Here is a 21,312-nt window from a genome sequence, read left to right on the forward strand (position 1 = left end):
AAGAATATGAAACGAGCATTGAATTAAATAAGAGCATTTCAGCGGTACTTACGGACACGCTAATAATACGAGTTTCAAGAACAGTCCTCCTAAATCGGAATAAATTCTTTGATTAAGCCATTAAATCGGCTCTATTTTTATGTTTGAACAAAAAGACACGCACGGTTTTAGTATTACTTATCGAATGAATAAAATTGAGTATTTATTAGTAATCTGTTCCGTTATCTGCAGTTAAACGAAATTCTACACTTCATAATAATAACACGGTGCTGAATTCATGGACAAAATTCCGATCACGTGTGTACACATGTAAAGCTAATTTCTTGCTGATTAAAAGACTGTAACATGACAATTTTGAGATTCAGCAGTTATTAACCCATTAAGCCCATTTTCGAATTTTTCGTGTGTTACCAAGAGCCTCAGTCCATAAATCATGATTGCTGGCGTGAAACGTTACTCGCAGGTACTAGTCCGTTAATTAAAATTTTTATAATTTTCTTATTTGTATTCTGTTTATGTTTTGTCTTCCTGTAATTTAAGTATAACAAAGTGTTTGCATTTATTAAACTCGTTCGCTTAATGTAAGTATTGTTTACATAATTCACAAGTGATTCTTGAAAAATCAAACAAATACAATAATATTTTTGTGTAAGTAACGGTGTTGCTTTTCAAGAAGTAGGATTTAATCATTGTTTCTACTTGTTTATTATTAGCAACGTGTCTTGCATTAGCAGTAATATGGCCTTTCAGATTGTAAATTTCATTTCATTGCGTTTGGTAACACACTTAACCAATAGTTAAGTTATTATTTTTAATAAAAATAATTTAGTATACCATTTTAATCGTTTAGATAAACACTAGAAAATATTTATAATTAAAAACATGTAGAACATAAGTTGCATACAGAATTTAAATTAAAAATATTCATAAAACGTACATAAAACCTAAATTCCAAATATAAGAAAGTACATCTTGCTAATTGCTGTTACAAAATCTTTAAAATTATCATGACCTGTCAATCAGCTTTCTAGCAACGCGATATAAATCGAGATACCGGCTAATGTGTAGTACTACATACAAAAGATCTATGTATCTACTATATATAACGATCCGATTGCCAGTATAGATTACTTACCTCTACTAAAGCGCACTAAAAATCTCTACCAAACGTTTAACACAAACAAATAATGAATTGCAACCAGAAAAAATAAATAGAATTTCGTAGCTGCAACAAAAAAAGATAAAAAGAATTTTGCAACCGTAACCAGAGAAAAAATAAAAAATCCGACATCATATCGTTCCAGGAAAGCTTGCCGCCATCAAACTCGCGGGAGGAGTCGCAAGAGAGAAGACGGAAGAGGAACTCCCGGGAGAACGACTTGCGAGAGAGATTGACGGAGAAGTCCCTGGAGAATCCGGTGCTGGACCTGAGCTCGAGCATCGCCGATTGCTGTTGCATCGGTCCGCGTTCCCGTCTACCGTTGCCGAGGATCCCGCCGTCGTCGACGGGGACGTTGGCAGCGACGACGACGGTGTCGTACTCATCGCCGTCGGCGTGCGGTGCCGACGGAGGAGGAGGTGTAGGTGGAGCTGGAGGTGGCGGTGGAGGAGTAAGTGGTGGACAGGCTCCTTTTCCTGGGCCTCCCACGTCTTCGAACAGCCGTGCCGCCGGCATGGAACAGCCGGCGACGCTGACGACGCCAACGACGTCGGCGCAACCGTTGGTGAACTCTAATAATAACCAAGGGATGCTGCAAACGTCGGTGGGGAACAGTACTGGCCAGCACCATCCACCACAATCGTCCGCAACTCTAACGGCAGCGGTACCGTCGTCGTCCTCGTCGCCATCCTCCTCGACGTTGTTCAACACGTCGACCGCCGTCCCGACGCTGCAGTCCGTCTCGGTGCCGCGTCAGCTCGCGCAGTGGACCAAGCATCAGACCCTGAAGCTGCAGGTATAACACCATTCAACGTTCAAAGTGATGTCCGATCGAATTCGATCGTCGCTTCGATGGCTTTCGGGTTATTGTCGGGAATCGTTGAATCTTAGTTGTGGCTGTTCGGGCAGCTTCACCGATGATGCCGTGGAATCGCGTGATCGGATCCCGTGTGGAGGATATTTTTGGTGATCCGTCGATGGAGGAACATTTCAGAGGCCGTGGAAAAACTGTTGTGATTTCGTAAGAGTGAGTCGGTTCGTAGGAATTTGGGACGGTGTGTCTTCGACCTGGGACGCTTTGTGTCAAAACTTAAGAGGTGGGCTATATGCCGTGCTGGTAACGTAGCGCTTTTAATGGCTACGGACACGGACACGGTGAGACACGTTCTGAGAACATTCGGTGAGGCAAGACCAGTTCGCTTGTTTCCGTCAATACCTTTCCTACTTACATACTCGTTTCTTGAACGTCTTTCAAGCGTATCAGAATTCTGTCAACATTTGTTAACAAACTAAACGCAACAGTCTTGACATTTCTAAGTATAAATTTCTTCTCCGATACTTTCACCGAGGGTTTGAATTATCAATTCAACGTGTACACTTTAAAAAGCCGTTTATCTCTGTGACTCAGTTGCTGCTATATTTATGTCAAAGGAATTTCATCGAGGTCAAACCGTAACGAAAAAAATTGATCGTGAAAAATTGGCCTAGAGAATCGGAAACCCGTACATGCGATACGTAGGTGTCTAGTCGAACGGCGATATTCTATTTTGGTCGTCATCTGTCTTTTCCCTTGCGGCAGACACGAGGCAGCGCACGTTGCGCAGCTTGGTTGATTCAAAAATTGGTCTGGTCACAAGTGCATGGTCTTAAAAAGCGCTCCGTAATCGTGTGAATTTGATGAACCGAGAAGGATTAACGTGTAGGGCTTGTAGTCTAATGAAAAAGGTTTTAAGATGATGATTGCTTTTCGAGGTCACAGAAATTTTTCATTTCAAATTTTTTCATTTTGATTTAGGAACCAGCAGTGATAGCGGTGGACCGATTGCACAGGTTCCGATGGAGCGGGGGCGGAGGAGGAAGCGGCAAGAAGTCCTCTTCCGCCCCCCGGAGCGACAAGGCCGAGCGCCTTCGAGAGCTCACCGAAAAACTGAAAGGACCAGCCCCGGTGCCGCCACCGAGAAGACCTTCCCGGGTTCAAGCATCCTCTCCACCGCCGAGTGGTTATTTGCCAACCCCGCAAAACTATCCGCAAGTAAGAACTGCACTTCTTAATCCTTTGCACTATGATTTCTTTTACAACTGCGCTCTACAGGACTATTAACCCTTTGCACTTCAGGAGCGCTTCTCAGCTACTTGAATTGATACAGTGAAATTCTAAAGTTTGAAATATAATATTGAACTTTGTTTGATGCATCAATATGTGAAGTATTGAAATAGCTTCGTTCCTTAATTTATACGTGATTACTTATTAAGTTTTAAAAAGTCTTGTCTATGTTTTAGTAGGAAATGTTGAATGTTCTTAGTGAAAAACTTTTGAAGTGAGATGGGTCGTTCCATAAGTAATTTTTTTTGCTAACTTTGATGTAAGAAATTAATATATACATCTTATTTTAATCGTTGATGTATTGAGTATCGTTGTGTATTGCCTTCTCCCATTTCCGATTAATTTTTTAATGCCGTTTCCGAAATGGCATTAAAATATGTTTTATAAGGTATGATGGGAAACTTATGGGATAACTTTCTTGATATTTCATTGTTTATTACTCATTAGGAAAAGGAGACAGTTTTTCGTTCATTCTATGCTTGCATCTACTCTAAAGCATTATAAATGATAACAGAAAAGTAACATTTATTTTGGACTTGAAAGAATTAAGTGATATTTATATTTGTTAAATTCTATTTGAAATCTTTGCCACGAATCTGACACGATATTGCATGGGAAGAGATTAATCGGAAGATAATCAAGCTGATACCATCTTCTCAAGTATTAGCATGTTTACTTTTACCGTGCAGTATTGATTTGCAATCACATCAATCCAAGTCTGATGGTTCAGTTTCATGGAGAGAACTAGGATAGTTTTATAATTAAATTATATTCGATCCGATACTGATTACTTGATTTGCATATGTGAAATGCTATATGGTTGAGATCCCATCATTATATATTTGTCACCTGCAATGTATTCGGTTAAAAGTTAGAGTTTATTTCGAACATTTAATATAAAAAATAAAAATGTTGAAGGTTCTGATTTTTTATATTCACCAATGTTATGGGGAAGTAGATATTTCTATAATGATTTGTTTTGGACTTCTCTATTACATTCACACATGGCATGCAATGGAACGGAGTGATAGAAAATATTTAAAACAATTTCAGTTTACTTCATCTTATAAGCTGTTAGAGTTACTATAACTCACATGCAAACCTCTACTTCCAATTATATTTTTATATAATAACCCATTTCCTTTCAATATCACTAGTCTGCATGTATTTCAACCGAAATAAAGATAATTTTTTCCTAAATTATATATTACCTGTGATACTAATATAATTCATAACATACAATATAACAATTGCCTGAACAATACACAGAAGCTGAAGGTACATGCACTGATATTACGCTGAGCAATTATTGTACATCATAAAAACATATCGAATCACTTAACGATGCGTTTGACAATTATTCCTATCTTCGATAATTGCTTTTATGCAAAGGAGTGCTTCAGTCGGAAATTGAATATCTTTCCAGGCAATCGGACAAGGATGCGGCCGTTGCGACAGCCGTCCTACAAATCGGAGTTACACGTTCAGCGAGGGCAACAACCAGCATCCGCAACATCATCTGAAGACGATCGGCCGAAGTGACAGTGTCGGTGAAGAGTGTTTCAGTGAGCCGGGTAGGGATGCGTGCAGGAAGACTAATACCGATTCGAGGAGGTCCTTGCGATCGGGCAGGCAACACGACAGGAGCAGTGGTGACGTAAGTGACATAAAAAACGAGCTGAACGCCAGTGTGAACGCGGCAAAACATTTGAGACAGTACAGTGATTCGGTGGTGGATAGTGCTACGTGTATGGACGATTTGTGCGACAACCTGAACGCCGCCTCAGGTGGGAACGAGGGCGAGGCTAGGGACGCCATCACCAGGCTCGAGCCTAGAGGACCTCTTCTTACCTTCCACAGGGCTGGTGCACCCTTTAGAAGCGCCTCTTTTGGACAGGTGGACTTTAACCAAGGTAATTCATAATTTATTACTAAATAATTAAGGTGTTATTTGTTACGTGAAGAATTAATGCAATCTATTATCCTGTTAACACGGAGCACCGCGTCGGTTATTGATGAACGAAAATATGAAATGTAAGAAGTAGCACTTTGATAATATGAATTTTAATATAAACGTCTTGATATTTAAGGACTGACATAATAACGTTGTAAAAGAAGAAGTAAAGCTGATGTTCGTAGTTGAAAAAATTGTAACCTTGTGTCCTCTCGTATGGATCATTTTAGCGGTACTGCGTGGTTAATGAAACTGATTGACTTTTGCAAATTGCTGTTTAATCCATAATCTTAAAATTTACTTTTAATATGTTTGTAGTTGATAAAGGTTTTAAAAACGTTGTAATCTTTTTGTGAAAGTTATGTGCACAATCATTAAATATAGATACCTGCTATAGGTTTATTATTCCTAATAGTGAAACTATTAAAGAGATATTTTCCATTTCTAATAAAAAATAGTAACACTTCACCCACTGACATGTTTGTAAATGTTAAAGCTATGAGAATTGTTTTTGCCCTATGAAACGTTTACAAATTTCTCGATAGATGAATACTAGTGCATGCCAAAAATGTGTAAGTTAAGAGTTAAGTTGAATCAGAAAGAATAAAATTTGCGTGAACTCTATAAATTAAAATTAATTTATGAGACCCGCCTAACCGATCACATCCACGCTTAGAATCGTCTAATGTTAGACGGAATCTTTCGTATACCGGTATTCCCCACGATCAATGTATCAAAATCAGCAAGGAATAAGGTCATTTAAATGCTATAATGAGACCTTCGAGACATTCACGACTCGGGTTCTCATAGTTAAGGTTATTGGATGCTGTATTGATGTATCTTAGAAACTTAGATGCAGCCAACTGCAATGCTGGCAACGAGACTATGTCATTTTTCACGCATACGCTACTCTTATATCCGGAAGTCAGTGCAGTTTTAAATGTTCTGTCGTATTAATAAAGTATTTCTCATATTTATCACAAGTATTTAGGAGACGTGTACAAAAAGTGTTACATTTTGAAAAGTGTTACATTTCCACTTGATTGAAAGCAGGAACATTGAGATTTTAGTGATTTCTCTGGAAAATTCATTGAAAATTATCATATTTCACGTTCGAATCACAAACAAAACGGCAGGAGTCGTTTTAAATGGACGTGGCGGTGGGAGCAGAAGCAATCCTAAGAACAGTTACTCCGGAGCATTCATTGTGCTTTGTTTCCGTGTTTATCTTTTCGGGTCTTCACCTGCTTGAAACTGGTTCTGCTAGTCTCTCCCCGTAGAAGGTTCTGCTTTACTTCTTCGGAAAATGTTATTGTTACCGAAGATTCGAAGAATTCCCATTCTTGTCTGCATTTCCTCTCTCGAAAAATCTTAGAACTACTCGACGGTAAAGAATTAACGTATTTTTTTCTTAATAACGTTGTTCCAACATAAAAGATCCATACCGATTTTTGATTTAGTGACTCTTACTCTATTTAAGTGTGTAAAAGTAACTCCGTTAAAACGTTTGTCAATTAAAATGTAACATCAAGTAAATTACACATTACGTTTTCGCTATGCTTATAAACTGTGTAAGGATACGACAATTCAAATACTAAAATGAATGATTATATTTTTAAGCAAAATAAATAGAAGAAGGTAATGGTCTAAAAATGATTTTAATTTTAGAAATAAGTTTCAAAAGCAGTAGAAAGTAATAAATTTACATTTATATTTATTGAGACTATTAACAGTCTCCTTTCTTGGAAGACCATTCGTAAAGCAAACAAGAAATTTTCACAGTAATGGTCTAATCGGTGCTTTTTAATTTTATTCTCTAACCAATTATCTCCTCTTATCTGTTTGATTAGTGTATTACAGAAGTATAATAAGCTTCAATATAAAGACTACCCTACCCAAATTTTCCAAAAATAATACCACTTACCACATTCCTCATTTTTCATTTGAAGAAGAAAGTAATTCCATTCCAAACTCTCTTGGTTAAACAAAAATGTCAACTATCCATTAAAATCCCTCCCAAAGAGACACAATAACAGAATTCGAATCCTCTTATTTCCTTTCACAAATGAACACGCAGAAAGAAGGGAAATCGAAGCAGGATGATCATCTTTATATAATCGTCGCATCACCTCCGAAACCGCGTTATCCCCGCAGTTCGAGGAGCGATAAATAATCCGTGTGCCGTGAAACGCGGAAATTTGGATGGGAAAACATTGTCAATTAATTATACGGTTGTATACAGCCAGTGTACTTGTAAATATTGGCCAGCGTTGGGCTCCCACGAGAATGCAGACTTCGGCGGCATGGCGGTCCGCCAAATAAACACTACCCATTATGTCTATTATTACATTCATGTAGGTGTCGGTTTGTATAACTAAGATAGGGACAAATCTAAATTCGTGAGACCGGTATCCTCGCGGGAGGCGTTTTGTTATTCGGCAACGATTCTTCTTTTACCATCAGTTTCCCTTCCCGCTGTTCCCCCTCGTATTTTTATTTCCCATTCTCTCCGGCAAGGCTGCTCTCTATGTTACTCGCGGCGTTTAAAGAGGCATCCTCGTCCTAAATTCGTTGACACGATCAGGGCGTATATTATTCGTGAATTCCAGTTCAATAATTTTCGGTGGGTACCGAACCCGCCGCGCGACGCGGATTCTCCGGGCGCGAAACTTTCGCGTCGATCAACGCTAAGCCCGTTGTCACACTTTATCTTCGCCCGTGGAGACACCGCCGCGAAATACGCTCAAGTCCCCGATACGATTACACGCGCACCGGGACCGTTTTACCCGCGTCGCCGGAAAAAGTCGCCGGGTTTACCGGACGACAAAAATAACGATCGTCCCCGAGCGATTTTCTCGTTCCGCGTTTTCGGCGGCGTAACATTGACTTTCGTCTAGGCAAGATAGTTATAACCCTGAACTACATACGCCGGCAGATTCGGTTTCATAATAAAGGACCCGAAGTGCTGGGGACATTAGAGACCGTTGTCTGAAGCGTTAACGGCGATGCGTTTGCGTCCCTGACCTGAATCAACGCATTCCGCTCTTAGATAATTATTAAGTAAATCCTGTCGTAGTTGATTCGTATTATGTAGTCGGTGAGGGATAGGACATCGGTTACTTCTTCTTTTGGTGGTTTGTGGAAGAAATTCGGCACGGAGGCTTGTTGAAGCTTTTTAATAGTTAATTGAGGAATTTAGGTTGATTGATGTGTTAGCGTTTAGTATTTAATTTTTAGGTTTTGGAAGTTGTTCTGATCATTAATAGTGTGATGGAAGATTCTAGGTATGGAGAGTTAACGTGGTTATTATGAAAATCTTAATTTATAATTACTGTCTGAAGTATACGTATGGCTAACATAAACTAAGTTATATGGCGGGGAGGCTTAAACTGCACTGAATATGTTAACAAATAACTAATAGTTGAAACTAGTGAAATTAATGGTATTATTTTAATAAATGTTAGTAAAACAACAGTAAAAATGATCATAGAAACTATATTTTTCTTTTAAATATTCAGTAATGCTTAGTATTGAGTGTTGAAATAATATAATATAACAGCCATACAATTTCTGGTAATCATTCAAATAAGTTCCATAAGATCCCAGCGCACATCGTAGAAATAAGACAATAAAATTACAGTCATAAAGGTAATTAATCGAATCACAATTAAATTTACACCACAATTATCGTATTCACTGTGAAATATGAATTCTTTGCCGTATTATACCGTCTTTTATTCTTCATATTGAATCATTATACTATTCCAAATATAAGACGTGTTAGCCGAGTCATCCATCAAGCGTTATTTTTATTTCAAACTCACGAAAAGTAGGAGCTCAAATTCGAGAAAAGAGAGAAAGGAAAAATGAAGAAAGCGGAGAGGAAAAAAAGGTCGCTGATTTATCAATGTGTAACAAGGCCGAAGGCGTGAAACGCGACGAATCGCGTGCGCAGCGCAAGCCGGAAACGCTTCGCGCTAACGCGCCAACAAATCTCTCGCGGGACACCTTTTATGCTCGGAAGACGGTTTACGAGGACGTGTAACTAGGTATCTTCTGAAATACGGCTGCTACGATCTTCGACTATTAACCGCGGTAGAACGCAACGCGATCGCAGGGGAAAAAGAAATCGCGCGAAAGCAGAGGAGATAATAGATTTCCTTTATCCGACCATGTTGGATATAAATGCTCGCGCTGACAGTGATCAGTTTAATGGAAACGAGCCGCAGAAAATTGATTATGATTGTGAACGGTCACGCGGAAGAACCAGCCGACCCTGTTGAAAAATCTGTACTGCAGGTGATGCAAAACATGCGACTGAAGAAATGTTTTGCTCGTTGCGCTGAGCAATTTTATTAACGGAATGATTGAAGGCAAACATTTGATTTGTGTAAGGTTACACTCGTGTGAATTATACAATTCTTGCTGTTCAGCAGTTTTTTTTGTTCTTTCACACAGCATGCATATAATTTATGACATATTTCTGTATTTTGTTAGGTGAAGCGCATAATGTACTTTAAAGATTGAACTTAATTCGAAGAAGGATTGAATCTTATTCCTCTTTTAGTTTAATTAATTCGCATCTACATTTAGTGCATACATTTTACAAATATTATCAAAACATAATTTATGGAATATTAAAAATTCCATGCAATACTACTTTTCTGATTCTCAGTGATCGGACAATATTTTCTAATTATAGTTGTAATGTATAACATAAACTAACCGTAAGAAAATATTTCGTGTATTATTCTAATAAAACTTCAATCTAGAAGAAATTATCCAGAAAACAGAATTTGGAACTCGCCAATGACTATAAGTTTGTGTTTCAAATATACTTCTTCCAAGGAACATGTTAATAAAATCATCAAACATGAACTTGGCGTAAAAATATTTTTCACTTTACCATTTCAATACCACTATATTTCGTTAATAAGAAAAAGTCTTTTTTTCATAAGTATTTCATCCAAGATGGAAGTCATTATTTATATTATCAACTGAGTAATCATTTCATTCTATTTAATCAAGGAACCAATAACATTTCTCCATCCCAAAGTAGAGTGTTATTAGTGTACTATAATGAATCATCAGGAACGAAAACAAATAAGGGTTAATGCACTTGTAAAAGTAGTTACAGCTGCGTTTTTTTTTTTAAATATTAACGGACGCTCCTTCGAATATGAGCGACACGAAGTCGATAAAAAGGAGAGGACGATGTTCGATGGGACCAAAGTTCGCCTGTTGATCAAACACTATCTTTGTCGGAATTCGGCCAAGAAGACGTGCTGTCGATTTGGAGCGTCACCGAGATTTTCGTTCCCGTTCCCACTCGCACACTCCGGTTGTTATTATTGGAATGGTCCACCTCCTCGTGTTGAGAGGGCTGCCAAACTTACCTAACACTCGACGAGGTAATTAGAACTTCCTCTCTCTTTCTCGCATGGTCTCGCTACTGATGGCCTTGCCGCAGCCGGCACAAGAACAGCCGAGATACTGTTAAAAATACGACGAACACAGGATCCACCGATGTGTATTTTCTTTCTGCGTTCATGCGGAGTTTCGTGATAGACAGTTCGATTAAAAAATTGATGATTCACCAGTAAGAACGGTGTTAGGGAACGGATAGAATCCATGGCAGTTTATTTTGTATACCGTACTTGCTTTTCTTTGCTACCTGGAAACGCGTGTAACGCAGATCCGATGAAAGAAGACGACTAATTAGCAGTGGGAATTAAATTTGAGAACGATCGACACTTGGCGTTACAAGACCATATGAAAAAGTGTAATTCATACTGTAGTTGGATTTATTTTGTTATTTTATTAGAGTGTAAGCGATGACGCGGGAAAATAATTAACGACTTTAAATAAATGAAACATGATGTATTTTCTTATTGGTTTATCTTTCACCTCGATTACGGGTTTGGTAATTGTTGTCTGCATTGGTAGTAAGTATAATGTTTAAACTTAAATGGAATCTTATTTGTAAGGATCAGGTTATCAATCATGAAAATTAGGATTTGGGCATTTTTGTAGAAATATCTTATTGTACAAAGTGAGGAATTCCATCCTCGAAGATGTTGTTTATACATCTTTATATTACAATGATAGTAAATCTCTTTTCTTAGCTTTGGAAAATGTAAACATTTCTTTGCATTGAGAAATCGTGTTTTCGTATGATCACCACATGAAGCAATCTATACATTTCACTCAAAACAAAACAAATGGCTCCTACCGAATGCTATTATTCTCATTTGCCAAAATTTTGGACTTACTCCACCTATTCATTTAGAAACTCAACTGCGAGCATGTGTAATTGTTACCACTGTAAACGTCAATTACTACAAAATCCAACTATAAAGAGAGAATAATTGCTTTTAGTTCTCACTATAAACGAAAAAGTTGTCGTCGATACTTTCTAAAATCACTGACGCTTTTACGTGCCATATACAGAAACAAAATTTGCATTTGAATTTCAATTCTATCTTTAAAATCACAATATTAATCAAATATTTTACATTGAATTATATAAAACCGAATCTGAAAGAATTAATACTATATTTGTCTTTCAAGAGATAAGCAATTTTTATCTCTCAACGAGTGATCGTATTTCTGTTTCTAGTGAATCGAACAAAAGCTCAGCCAATAGCCTCGTCGAATCGGACTGAGAACAAGGATGTTCGCGCCAGCACGTTACCACGAAGGCGAGGGGATGTCAGTCCGGTCGTCTCGACGCCGCAGAATAGCCCCAATCGTCAAAGTCCACGTACATCGACGCCCAGCGTCGACAGCGCTGTCGGCTCGGCGGAAGGCTTGGGCGTACCGCAGACCGGAAATCACGAAGAAATTCGACCGAGGAGCGATGGTTCCGACAGTCTGGCTACCTCCAGTGCCCTCACCAGCCCGGAACCACCGGTGCCCGAGATTCACGAACCGAGAGTCGATCTCGTGCAACCGGACGCACTTCCGATTGAAATCGTTACATCCGAGCCCGTCTTTCCGCTCGTCGAAAACTCGGCGATCGAAGAAACCGTGCAGAAAGGTGAGCTTTGATACAATTACTAACCCCTTGCCTTTATTTAGACTCAAATGTAACTTTGTGGATACAATGATAATAAAGAAACTGAAGTATTACGTGTCCAATTGAAATTATTTATGAAAATAAGAAAATTATTTTGGTTACGTTATGGCAGATTTGTAAAATAATTCGTAAAATCAAGTCTTGTTATTTATACTCAAGAGGTTAATTAGTACTAGTAATTAATTAATAATTTCCAGTTTTATTTTGTTCCTTTTCGAACACAATTTATACGATATGAAAAATATTCATTTTTTATTTAGCACTAACCAAGCTAGTTGAAAGCTAAGAAAAATTAATTGAAGACAAGTTAATTGAAAGCTAAGAAAAATTGTATGGTACTATATTACGACAGACTCGAAATTTCATTTATATTCCAATTATTATTATATTGGAAAATGAAGTTTGTCAAATCTGTTCTTCTATAATTGGAATTAACTGGTATCTTTCACTTTTCGAAGTTGTTAACTATAAAATTTGTTACCAGTAGATTGTACTCAAGCATAGACTTTATATTTCTCAAGTGTGGTAAATAAGATAGCAAAGTGTAATAAAGTTAAGACATATTTGGATCGAATGATATTGATGCAAGTTTCCACACGAAAGCCTGGGTAGACTTTCGACTGCAAAGTGCTAATTGATCGCTTTCTATCTTTACAAGAATTTGTGACAGGAGATAACAAGCTGGTAAAACCACTGTTACCTGTGTCCATTTATGTCACTTTTCAATTTTCTTTTTCACTTCGAAATTCTTTCGACGTCACTGGTACACTGTATATACCAATGGATTATAAGATATCATGTTTTAAAAATATAATGCTTTCCTCGACGTAGAAAATTAATATCAAGTCTAAGAGTACAATAAGTAGAATTTCCTGAGATAATCCAAGGTATCCGTGTTGCCTAGTAAGCGATGTGTTTGATAAGAACAAATTGCAACTTTCTTTCCGATTGAAACGTCATCTCTTGCCTGTAAATCCGTGATTAGTTCGCTTACCAGGTATCTCCGGCTTTAAACACCCAAAGTGTCTTCTGCCCGTGTCACTAGCCAGCCTGAGATGTCGAGATCCAATCGTTAGGGATTAAGAAGGATTAGTCCAAATCTCTTCCTCAATCGTTGACAGTCAACACTGGAAAGTCCTACTGTTTGACAATCGAAGCGTTTTACAAAGTCACTAGTTTTGTCTTGTTAAGAACATAAGGAATGCCACAAAAATATAGGTTTTCTACAAGAAGAAACATTCATTAAAATATTAAGTTTTTACTAACCCATTGACTGTTGTCTAGACAGTATTTCTATAGTTGCCTATGGAACTAATACTCCGCAATTAAGTGATTGCATGAATTAGGAACTATTGATTTATTTATGAATACATTATATCGTCGACTTGGGATATATTAAATGTAGCTTCAAGGCAACAACTTATTATTCGACCGGTTTCGTCAGTAGAAATTGGCAACAAAGTATTACTAATTCTGACATCCTCGTGGCTTATAATTTTAATTTAATGACTTTATTCGTGCCAGATTCACACCTTGTTTCGTGTGTCACACTTTTCATCTCGATACTTTTGACGTTCATTCCCCGAACCATATCCGATCCGTAATGTATCAGGTTTAATAATAAATAAATTTTATTTTTCTTCTTATATTTGTTTTTGTAGATAATTGTTGATAATTAACTTTCCTCTGTTATTTTTATCAACTTCATTATTTCTATCTGTGTTTAACACCTTTTATAATCATTATTTTTTTAAATCATTGCACTGTTGCCATTTGTACGCAAGTAAAGTGGCAATAAAGTTTACTTGCAATTTATCTGTTAAGACCAATAGCAGTATAGATATATTTCCATTCAAAAATATTTCATTATTAATATTCAGATATTTATACAATTCTCAGTTTCCAAAAATAAATTTCTAGAGATTGTTATTAAGTAAAAACTATAATTTATGAAGAATTTCAATGTATTCGAAGCAGTCTGAAACTTTGATATAGGACAATACTAGAGTTTAATGCTACTGTCAGTAGATTATTTATAAAATTACAATAGATTAAAGAAATCTATATTTGCATAACTACCATTAGCAATTCATTCGTACTTTAATTTAATAATTGAAACGTTTAAAAGAAGAAATCCAACCACTTATAGCAAATAATTTTCAGATACTTAGACAGATTATGCGTTTACCGAATCGTTGATGGCAAAGGATTAGAAATTATTCGTCGAACTTAAATTACTCGATGATTTATTAGTATTGAATCGAGCCGGATGAACGGCCAAGTGTTTTCGTTTGTCCACCATAGCGAAGGGTAGGCATCGAAGAACTATTTTCGGTGCTTCGACAGAAATACGGGTAGAAAGGTGCACCCGAGTATCCATTTTATTTCGCGCAGCACTATTTTCAGAATGTTGGGTGCCAGGAAACGAAATAGAAATTTCAACGTCATCGAGTTATAGCCATCCTCATTGATGACTTCACGCCTGTTTACTCATGGGTGGAGTTCGCTAATCACAATAAATGCTAGCTCACGGTGATCTGTTTAACTATGACGAATACTGTTCGTACACTGTGCTTTCGTTTCCGTCGTTTCTCGAACGGCTGGAAGCCTCGAATAGGAAGAGCCAGACAAATTGTAGAGTGTTCTCATCTTTCTTCTACTCCTCTTTTCTGTTCTCTCTTGTTCCCTTTTTTAGTTTTTCGTATATTATAATTAGATTCCTGAAGCCTGTAAATCTTTTTCTGGCGTTCAATTATACCAACAAATACAAAGTGCACAACACAATATTTGTAATAATTATACCATCTTTTCGCTTTTTTAGATTCGATTCTATAGTTCTACCAACATAAATTGAAAAGCAATATTTCTTAGCTCAAATTCAATATTAATATAAATATAAAATTTATAAAAAATTAAACATGAATAACAACCCTATTTGAAAATTTTACGTTTCCAAATATAACGTAACCTTAAATAAGTAGTTTGTATCATATATATTTATGTTATAAATTAATATTAATTTTAATCAATTTTTAACATCAAATGTAATATAAAGAAACAGTAACGCTACAAACTGTGCATTCACGACGTCCATTAATCAAATTAACAATTCGAATAAGTATCCACGTCTGCTCTGAAACAAATTACAAGATAAGGGAATTTGAACGAACTGGTGTCTCCTAGAAAATAGGATAGAGCCGCACGAAGTGATAATAACACCGCCACCGGAGGAGCCACGGTTGAGCCAGGCGAGCGAGGGTAGCGAAGCAGCCAGCGAGGCACCCTCGGAGACGTCCTCGCCGTCGGGTAAAACGAGAAGGTACCGGGGGGACACCAGCAAAAGGAGAAAGGGCGTGTACATAACCCAATGGCCGGAGCCCTTGGACACCGACAGGAACAAGCTGTCAGCTCAGAGCAGCGAGGAAAGAGACGAGCCACCTGCGACGCCCAGCGACCTCTCCGACTGTGAGGGCCACACGCCTAGAAGGTAACACGAGAACCGCCGCTAATATATCGGAATAGAATACAAATAGACCCAAAGTGTCTGCCTACGGACACGATTTAAGGATAAGAAAACGCAAGACAGTCCATTTGTCTAAGAGTACAGTAGGCCTCCATTTATTCGAACTCATTGGAGAACTGATTGGTTACATCGCTGTACAAGCTGTTCATCTGTGATAACTAGACTGCGGACTTTTATGCGTTTATAAGATTTTTGATAGTACATATTGTACACAATAGATATGCTATGGAAAAATACATAAAATACTTGAATGTAGTGTTTTTTTTGGAGGGGAGGGAATATTTGCGATAGAAAACAATTTTCTATTGTAATTCTGTTCTTCCGGTTATATTCTTAGAGATTCTAATTCCCTGTACTATTTTTGATTTTTCATTGAAATAACCGTGGTTTACTGTGAAAATGTCTTGTGACAACAGCAGTTAATTCTATGTTTCACGCTGATTAAATGAGTATTTAAGAAAATGCAAAGTAAAAATCGATAATACGGAGTTTTATGTAAACAAGCAGATTTTAACTTGTACAGTCGTTAATAACCTCGAGTAAGCAGTTGTTGTAAGTGCATAACTAGATTCTAGTTGCTCGCGTTGGTTCCTGTTTTCAGAGTTACTTCATAAACGTCAGAATGAATAGAATTACTTGATAAAAACTTTTATTGTTGCGCAAATAAAATCATAGTTTTATCGATTTCTGTCGGATAATTCGATTTTATGATGTTCCCGCGCATACATCGCATATTTTACTCATGCATAACAGTGGTTCTTTAAGTATAACTACGTTCAACATTAGAACCACGACACCTGTCAAAATAACTGGTTGGCCAGTTACCTCAGATATTCCATTTATTTCACTTACTTCGGCTGCTCCAACAAGTTACGTATCAAACATTCCGAACACTCGGTAGCTCTAATCTTAACGTCGCTTAGTTGATAAAACAATGCTTGAAACTTCAAGTGAAACACGCGAGTAATGGGCTTAATGGTTTAGTTTTGTCTTGATAAAGTTAACATAAAAAATTGACGGTACGGTGAAAGTATGTCACGATGCCGTGTTTATTTGTTCAGATACAGTAAGAGGCCTCTGCGCGGTCCCTATGGGCAAATGCTCGAGGCCGAAATGGCGAAGCCACGTGCCACCGACATCGCTCTCGAAGAAGGTCTTCGTCCGCGTAGAAAAGTTTCCGCGAATCTCTCGTACAACACCAGCTCGAATAACAGCGGCTCCGAGCCGCCCACGCCCTGCCATCATAGAACAACCTCCAGCCCGAGCAAACTCGAAGGTCTTCCGGGACCAAGTCCTGAACTCCTCGCGGAACTACTTCGAGGATCCTCGGAGAGGGTGGCTCGCGCGCCGGTGCATCGAAATGTGAGTACCATTAAATTGAATATTATATTAGCCCGGTATAACCACATCGAGATTCAAAGTCAAAGTAAAATACCAAATATATGGTACAGGGAACTTTTGCAAGATTTTTTAATTATTTTTCATGAAACATCGAGTACTTAAAAGATTCTAGTAATACAATACTGTGTAACATTTTGTGCTATGTATCGCCATGGTGATACTTTTTTTACATTAATTAATGTATCGTTGCTGTCGTAAATAGGATCAGACAGGTAATTACGTTGAGTAATGAAGTTACTGTGTTTATAGTGTTTATACCGCGTCTATGAGAGTTATTAACATTTTATACTGAAGAAGAGCTAACTGTTTTAGTTAGCAACTAAATTATATATTATGAAACTATAAACTAACAAATATATTGCATATAGATGTTGTGTAACGATATGTTATTCATTCATCCATGTCTACAAGGTTTTTGTTAGTTCGATCTACTTGTTTTTTGAAGCTCTTTTTCTGTTAATATATTGTTTGTACGGAAGCTGCCTTCGATAAGCGCGGCAAATATAATGGTGATTTACATTGAACCATTGTATTCAACAAATCGTCCTCATTTTTAAACGCATTTCCCGTTAAATCATAATTATACATACACGAGAGAAGATTTAACGAGAAGCTAGTCGGTAGATCGATTAACGAACCGGCAACAACAAAAACAAAAGAGAGGAAGCCAATGATCTCGAGCGAGTCAAGAGCACCGCGATTGATCTTATCGTGCCGTCGTATCTCTCTGGCGGTCTCTTCGGCGACCTCCTCCGCTTGTAGCATCTGGCGTCGAATTTAAATCAAGGAATTAATAGGTTCTGTTGTTTATTACGCGAAGAGAACGCGTAGAGAAGACTTTGTTGGGATTATGAATGTATCAAGATCTCCGTGTAAAAAAATCATTATTTTTATGAAACAGAATAATTAACCCTTCTGTGTGTAGTATCGATAGTTGATGCGAAAAGACGAAAAATAAATATTTCTTTTAATTCAAATAATAATAATTAATTAGGGCACATGGTTCTACATGCTAAAATATAGAATAAATATCAACGAAAATGCAATGATTTTTCTATTGGGGTTCGAAGTATTTAAAAAATAATTATTAGTCATCGTTAGATGAAAATTCTTACTGAAAATGTCGCGAGATATCTAAACAACGTTACCATTCTTATATCTGAAAAGTTTTTATTTCGATTCTCTAAGGATTCCCAGTTATTTTTTAATGAGTGAAACATTATCATGCGACGTTATTTCATAAATATATTTGATTCCTTCATGGAATCAGAATTGATACAATTTCTTCACATTGGCATAAAACATTCTGCGTTTACATAAAGAGCAAACTTTATGTTAGATACATCTATCAGACACGGATTGCTACATCTGAAAGCTTAAAAGCGGTTACAAACAGAAAGCCACATATTCATTTCAATTGAATTCAGAGGAATGTGAATTTACATGAACATTCATAGTCTACTTACAACATTATACTAATGTTGACTACAAATGTTAATCGCACACTCATTCCCATCAAGTTATGGTTTCTCATTCTTCTCGGCCCGGGAATCTCAGAAATGAAGGAACAAACTATCCAAACAGTCGTCATTTGTGATACACGACTCCAGACTGGCGGCGAAAACGTAATCTAATAATAATGTTCGGCCATATTTCTGGGATGAGTTGGTGGTTTGGCCAGTGCACTCGAGATTAGCATAGTGTCCCCTTGATTCTGGCACAGCGGGGGCGGCTACGAGGATATTCCTGGCCTTAGGTGTACCTGGGGACCGATCGGTCTCTACCGATGCGCACGGAATCTGCCGACCAGCATTTTTATGCAACCCGACCTTGCTCGACACATCGACATGGTCCTTTCGTATCGTGTGTGTCTGACGAGCTACGAACTCAACGATGATTTTCGTGAACCGTTTGGTTGGGTTTAGGGCCTCGACGGTCTCGACGAGAAATGGTCAAAGCTGCTCCATTAATTGGATTCCTTGTGTCTAGGGGCGTATTAATTTGCAAAACTTCCATGAGGAATATGTATTCGGAGTATGCTTGAATATGTATTCGGAGTATAGCGTGAGACACGGTCGTAACTTCAGGAATGATTTTAGTGGAGTGGAAATTTATTTTCGAGTTACAGTTGCTTCTGGAATTAATTCGTTGATTGCTTGTTTCAATGGAAAGCAGTATGGGGTATGAAATTAATACGACTCGTTGGAATTAATTAATGAAAAGTTGTTATGCTGGTCACTCCGATTCGTGCTTGTATTCTTTCTTAACTAACTTTTTTGAATGACTCGTTTGTAAGGAAATAGAATCGATTTTTCTTATAGAGGAAATAATAATGAATCAATGGTTGTTATTTTATTATAGATTCGATAACTGATGAATAATAGTGAGAACTGACAATAAGTATTACTCCAATCCGCATGGATTGGAGGGATAAAATCATGATGCTAATATAAAATGGAAATTTGAATATTTATTTATAACAGATTCAGGTTGCGACTTCAATGAAGACTAGGAAACATATTGATCTATACAAATTTAGTTCAAGCGCACTGTTCATGTAAATGTATAGTTGCTAGCTTTATATTAAGTCGTAAACTGTATTATTTTGAAATTGTAATTAAAAAGGAATATTTAATTTTAGATTGGTTGAAAATTCAAATTTCGTTTTTACATGTAATGTGTTAATTTAAAAAACTGTTAAATAAAACAGCTTGAAGCTTGTGAAGAATTAAAAATATTATTCGCATTGAAATAATTTGTTTCCAAGAATTTAATTCTTTCAAGCGTCCTCCGGATAACGAATTCACAAACGATGCATTAAAATCTTTTACAACGGCGCAGTTCTATGTATATGTATAATAACTGAATCCAGTCTCGTTTCATTTGACTTTGTATCACAGTGCAGCTATCTTTAGCTTAAACGTATTTCGTCTGAACCTGCGACAAATGTAGTGAAAGTTTTGGTCTACGATGCTTTCTAAGGTTTCAGCACTTTAATCGGCACTTTCGTGACCCCACATTGACAAATAAAAAATACAAATTAATCAACATATTAATTAAAGTATTATTTTTTAACCAAACAGTGAATATTTACGGAAATTAATCATTTTAAACATTTGTTTATAAACAAGGGAAGCAGGCAGGAATATATTCTTTGCATTATACGTTTTATTATGCTTGCCACAACATATATATGGCGTCAATGTTTTGTTTCACTGAATGTTACAACTTAGTGCATAAACTTCCGCCATCTATTCGTAACTTACTGTTGTTTTATTAAGGTTTCTGTGTTTTGAGAGAAACAACAGTGACCAGATTAGTTTTATATAATAATTCACATAAAGGAATTAAATGTAGGTACTCAGGTTTGCATTTATAAAATTAAATTAGATATAAAATAAAAATTTCCGTTTTTTTATCAATATTTCTGAAAACTCCTCAAAATTCTCATAACGATGATATAGAAAGAAAAAAATGGTTACTACAGTAACAAGCTGAAATATAAAGGCAAATTCGTTTCTGTTAGAGAAAGCATCATCACGCGTATTTATCGTGATTAGAGTCTGTGGTGCGAACAAAGGGCGAACGTGAACGGATATTAGTCATACAAGAGGAAAATGGATTTCCTCTGATTGAGAGAAAGCAGAGTCGTTTGTGATACGGAGCACAGAACGTTGAAGATTTTCTCACGGAAGCCGAACAGATGAAATGGTCTTCTTACCGAAAACATTATTGTAAACCGTGAAAAAGCATTCTGAATTCTTATTAGCAACAAATTTCAATGTTTTCCACAATCATGAATTTTTTCAACTGATACACTATAAAACTTTGATTAGTACAATAATCTTCTTAATCCAAATGACCAATAAATCGAACAATTATTTAATTAATAATCTTAGTAATCCTAGTAATGTTTAGTGTTCATTTTATGGTGGATTCTTAATTTGTAATGGTATACCTTCAAATCGTATTTTTACTTTTATCGGGATATGTTCAAATATAAAACAGCATTAAACAGTGTAATAGAATAGAATTAATGATATAATAGAACGTTTATTACTCACATGAAAAAAAAATAATATTCATATATCGA

General features: G+C 36.9%; 1 protein-coding gene across 12 annotated transcripts in view; it reads left to right on the forward strand.

The window, feature by feature from the left end:
- Positions 1 to 21,312, forward strand: part of LOC116429146 (rho guanine nucleotide exchange factor 17) — an 82,644-nt gene that overhangs the window by 27,767 nt on the left and 33,565 nt on the right. For all 12 annotated transcript variants that reach the window (XR_012998099.1, XM_076365131.1, XM_076365130.1 and 9 more), the window contains exons 3-8: positions 1,305 to 1,955; positions 2,955 to 3,191; positions 4,690 to 5,176; positions 11,837 to 12,256; positions 15,479 to 15,782; positions 16,880 to 17,180. Coding sequence is in view for 11 of the 12 variants with exons in the window: in XM_076365131.1 (XP_076221246.1) it covers positions 1,305 to 1,955; positions 2,955 to 3,191; positions 4,690 to 5,176; positions 11,837 to 12,256; positions 15,479 to 15,782; positions 16,880 to 17,180 (2,400 nt within the window). In the remaining variant the exon portion in view is untranslated. The remainder of the gene's footprint in view (positions 1 to 1,304; positions 1,956 to 2,954; positions 3,192 to 4,689; positions 5,177 to 11,836; positions 12,257 to 15,478; positions 15,783 to 16,879; positions 17,181 to 21,312) is intronic.

The sequence above is a fragment of the Nomia melanderi genome, chromosome 2, assembly GCF_051020985.1.
Source record: "Nomia melanderi isolate GNS246 chromosome 2, iyNomMela1, whole genome shotgun sequence".
Lineage (NCBI taxonomy): Eukaryota > Metazoa > Arthropoda > Insecta > Hymenoptera > Halictidae > Nomia > Nomia melanderi.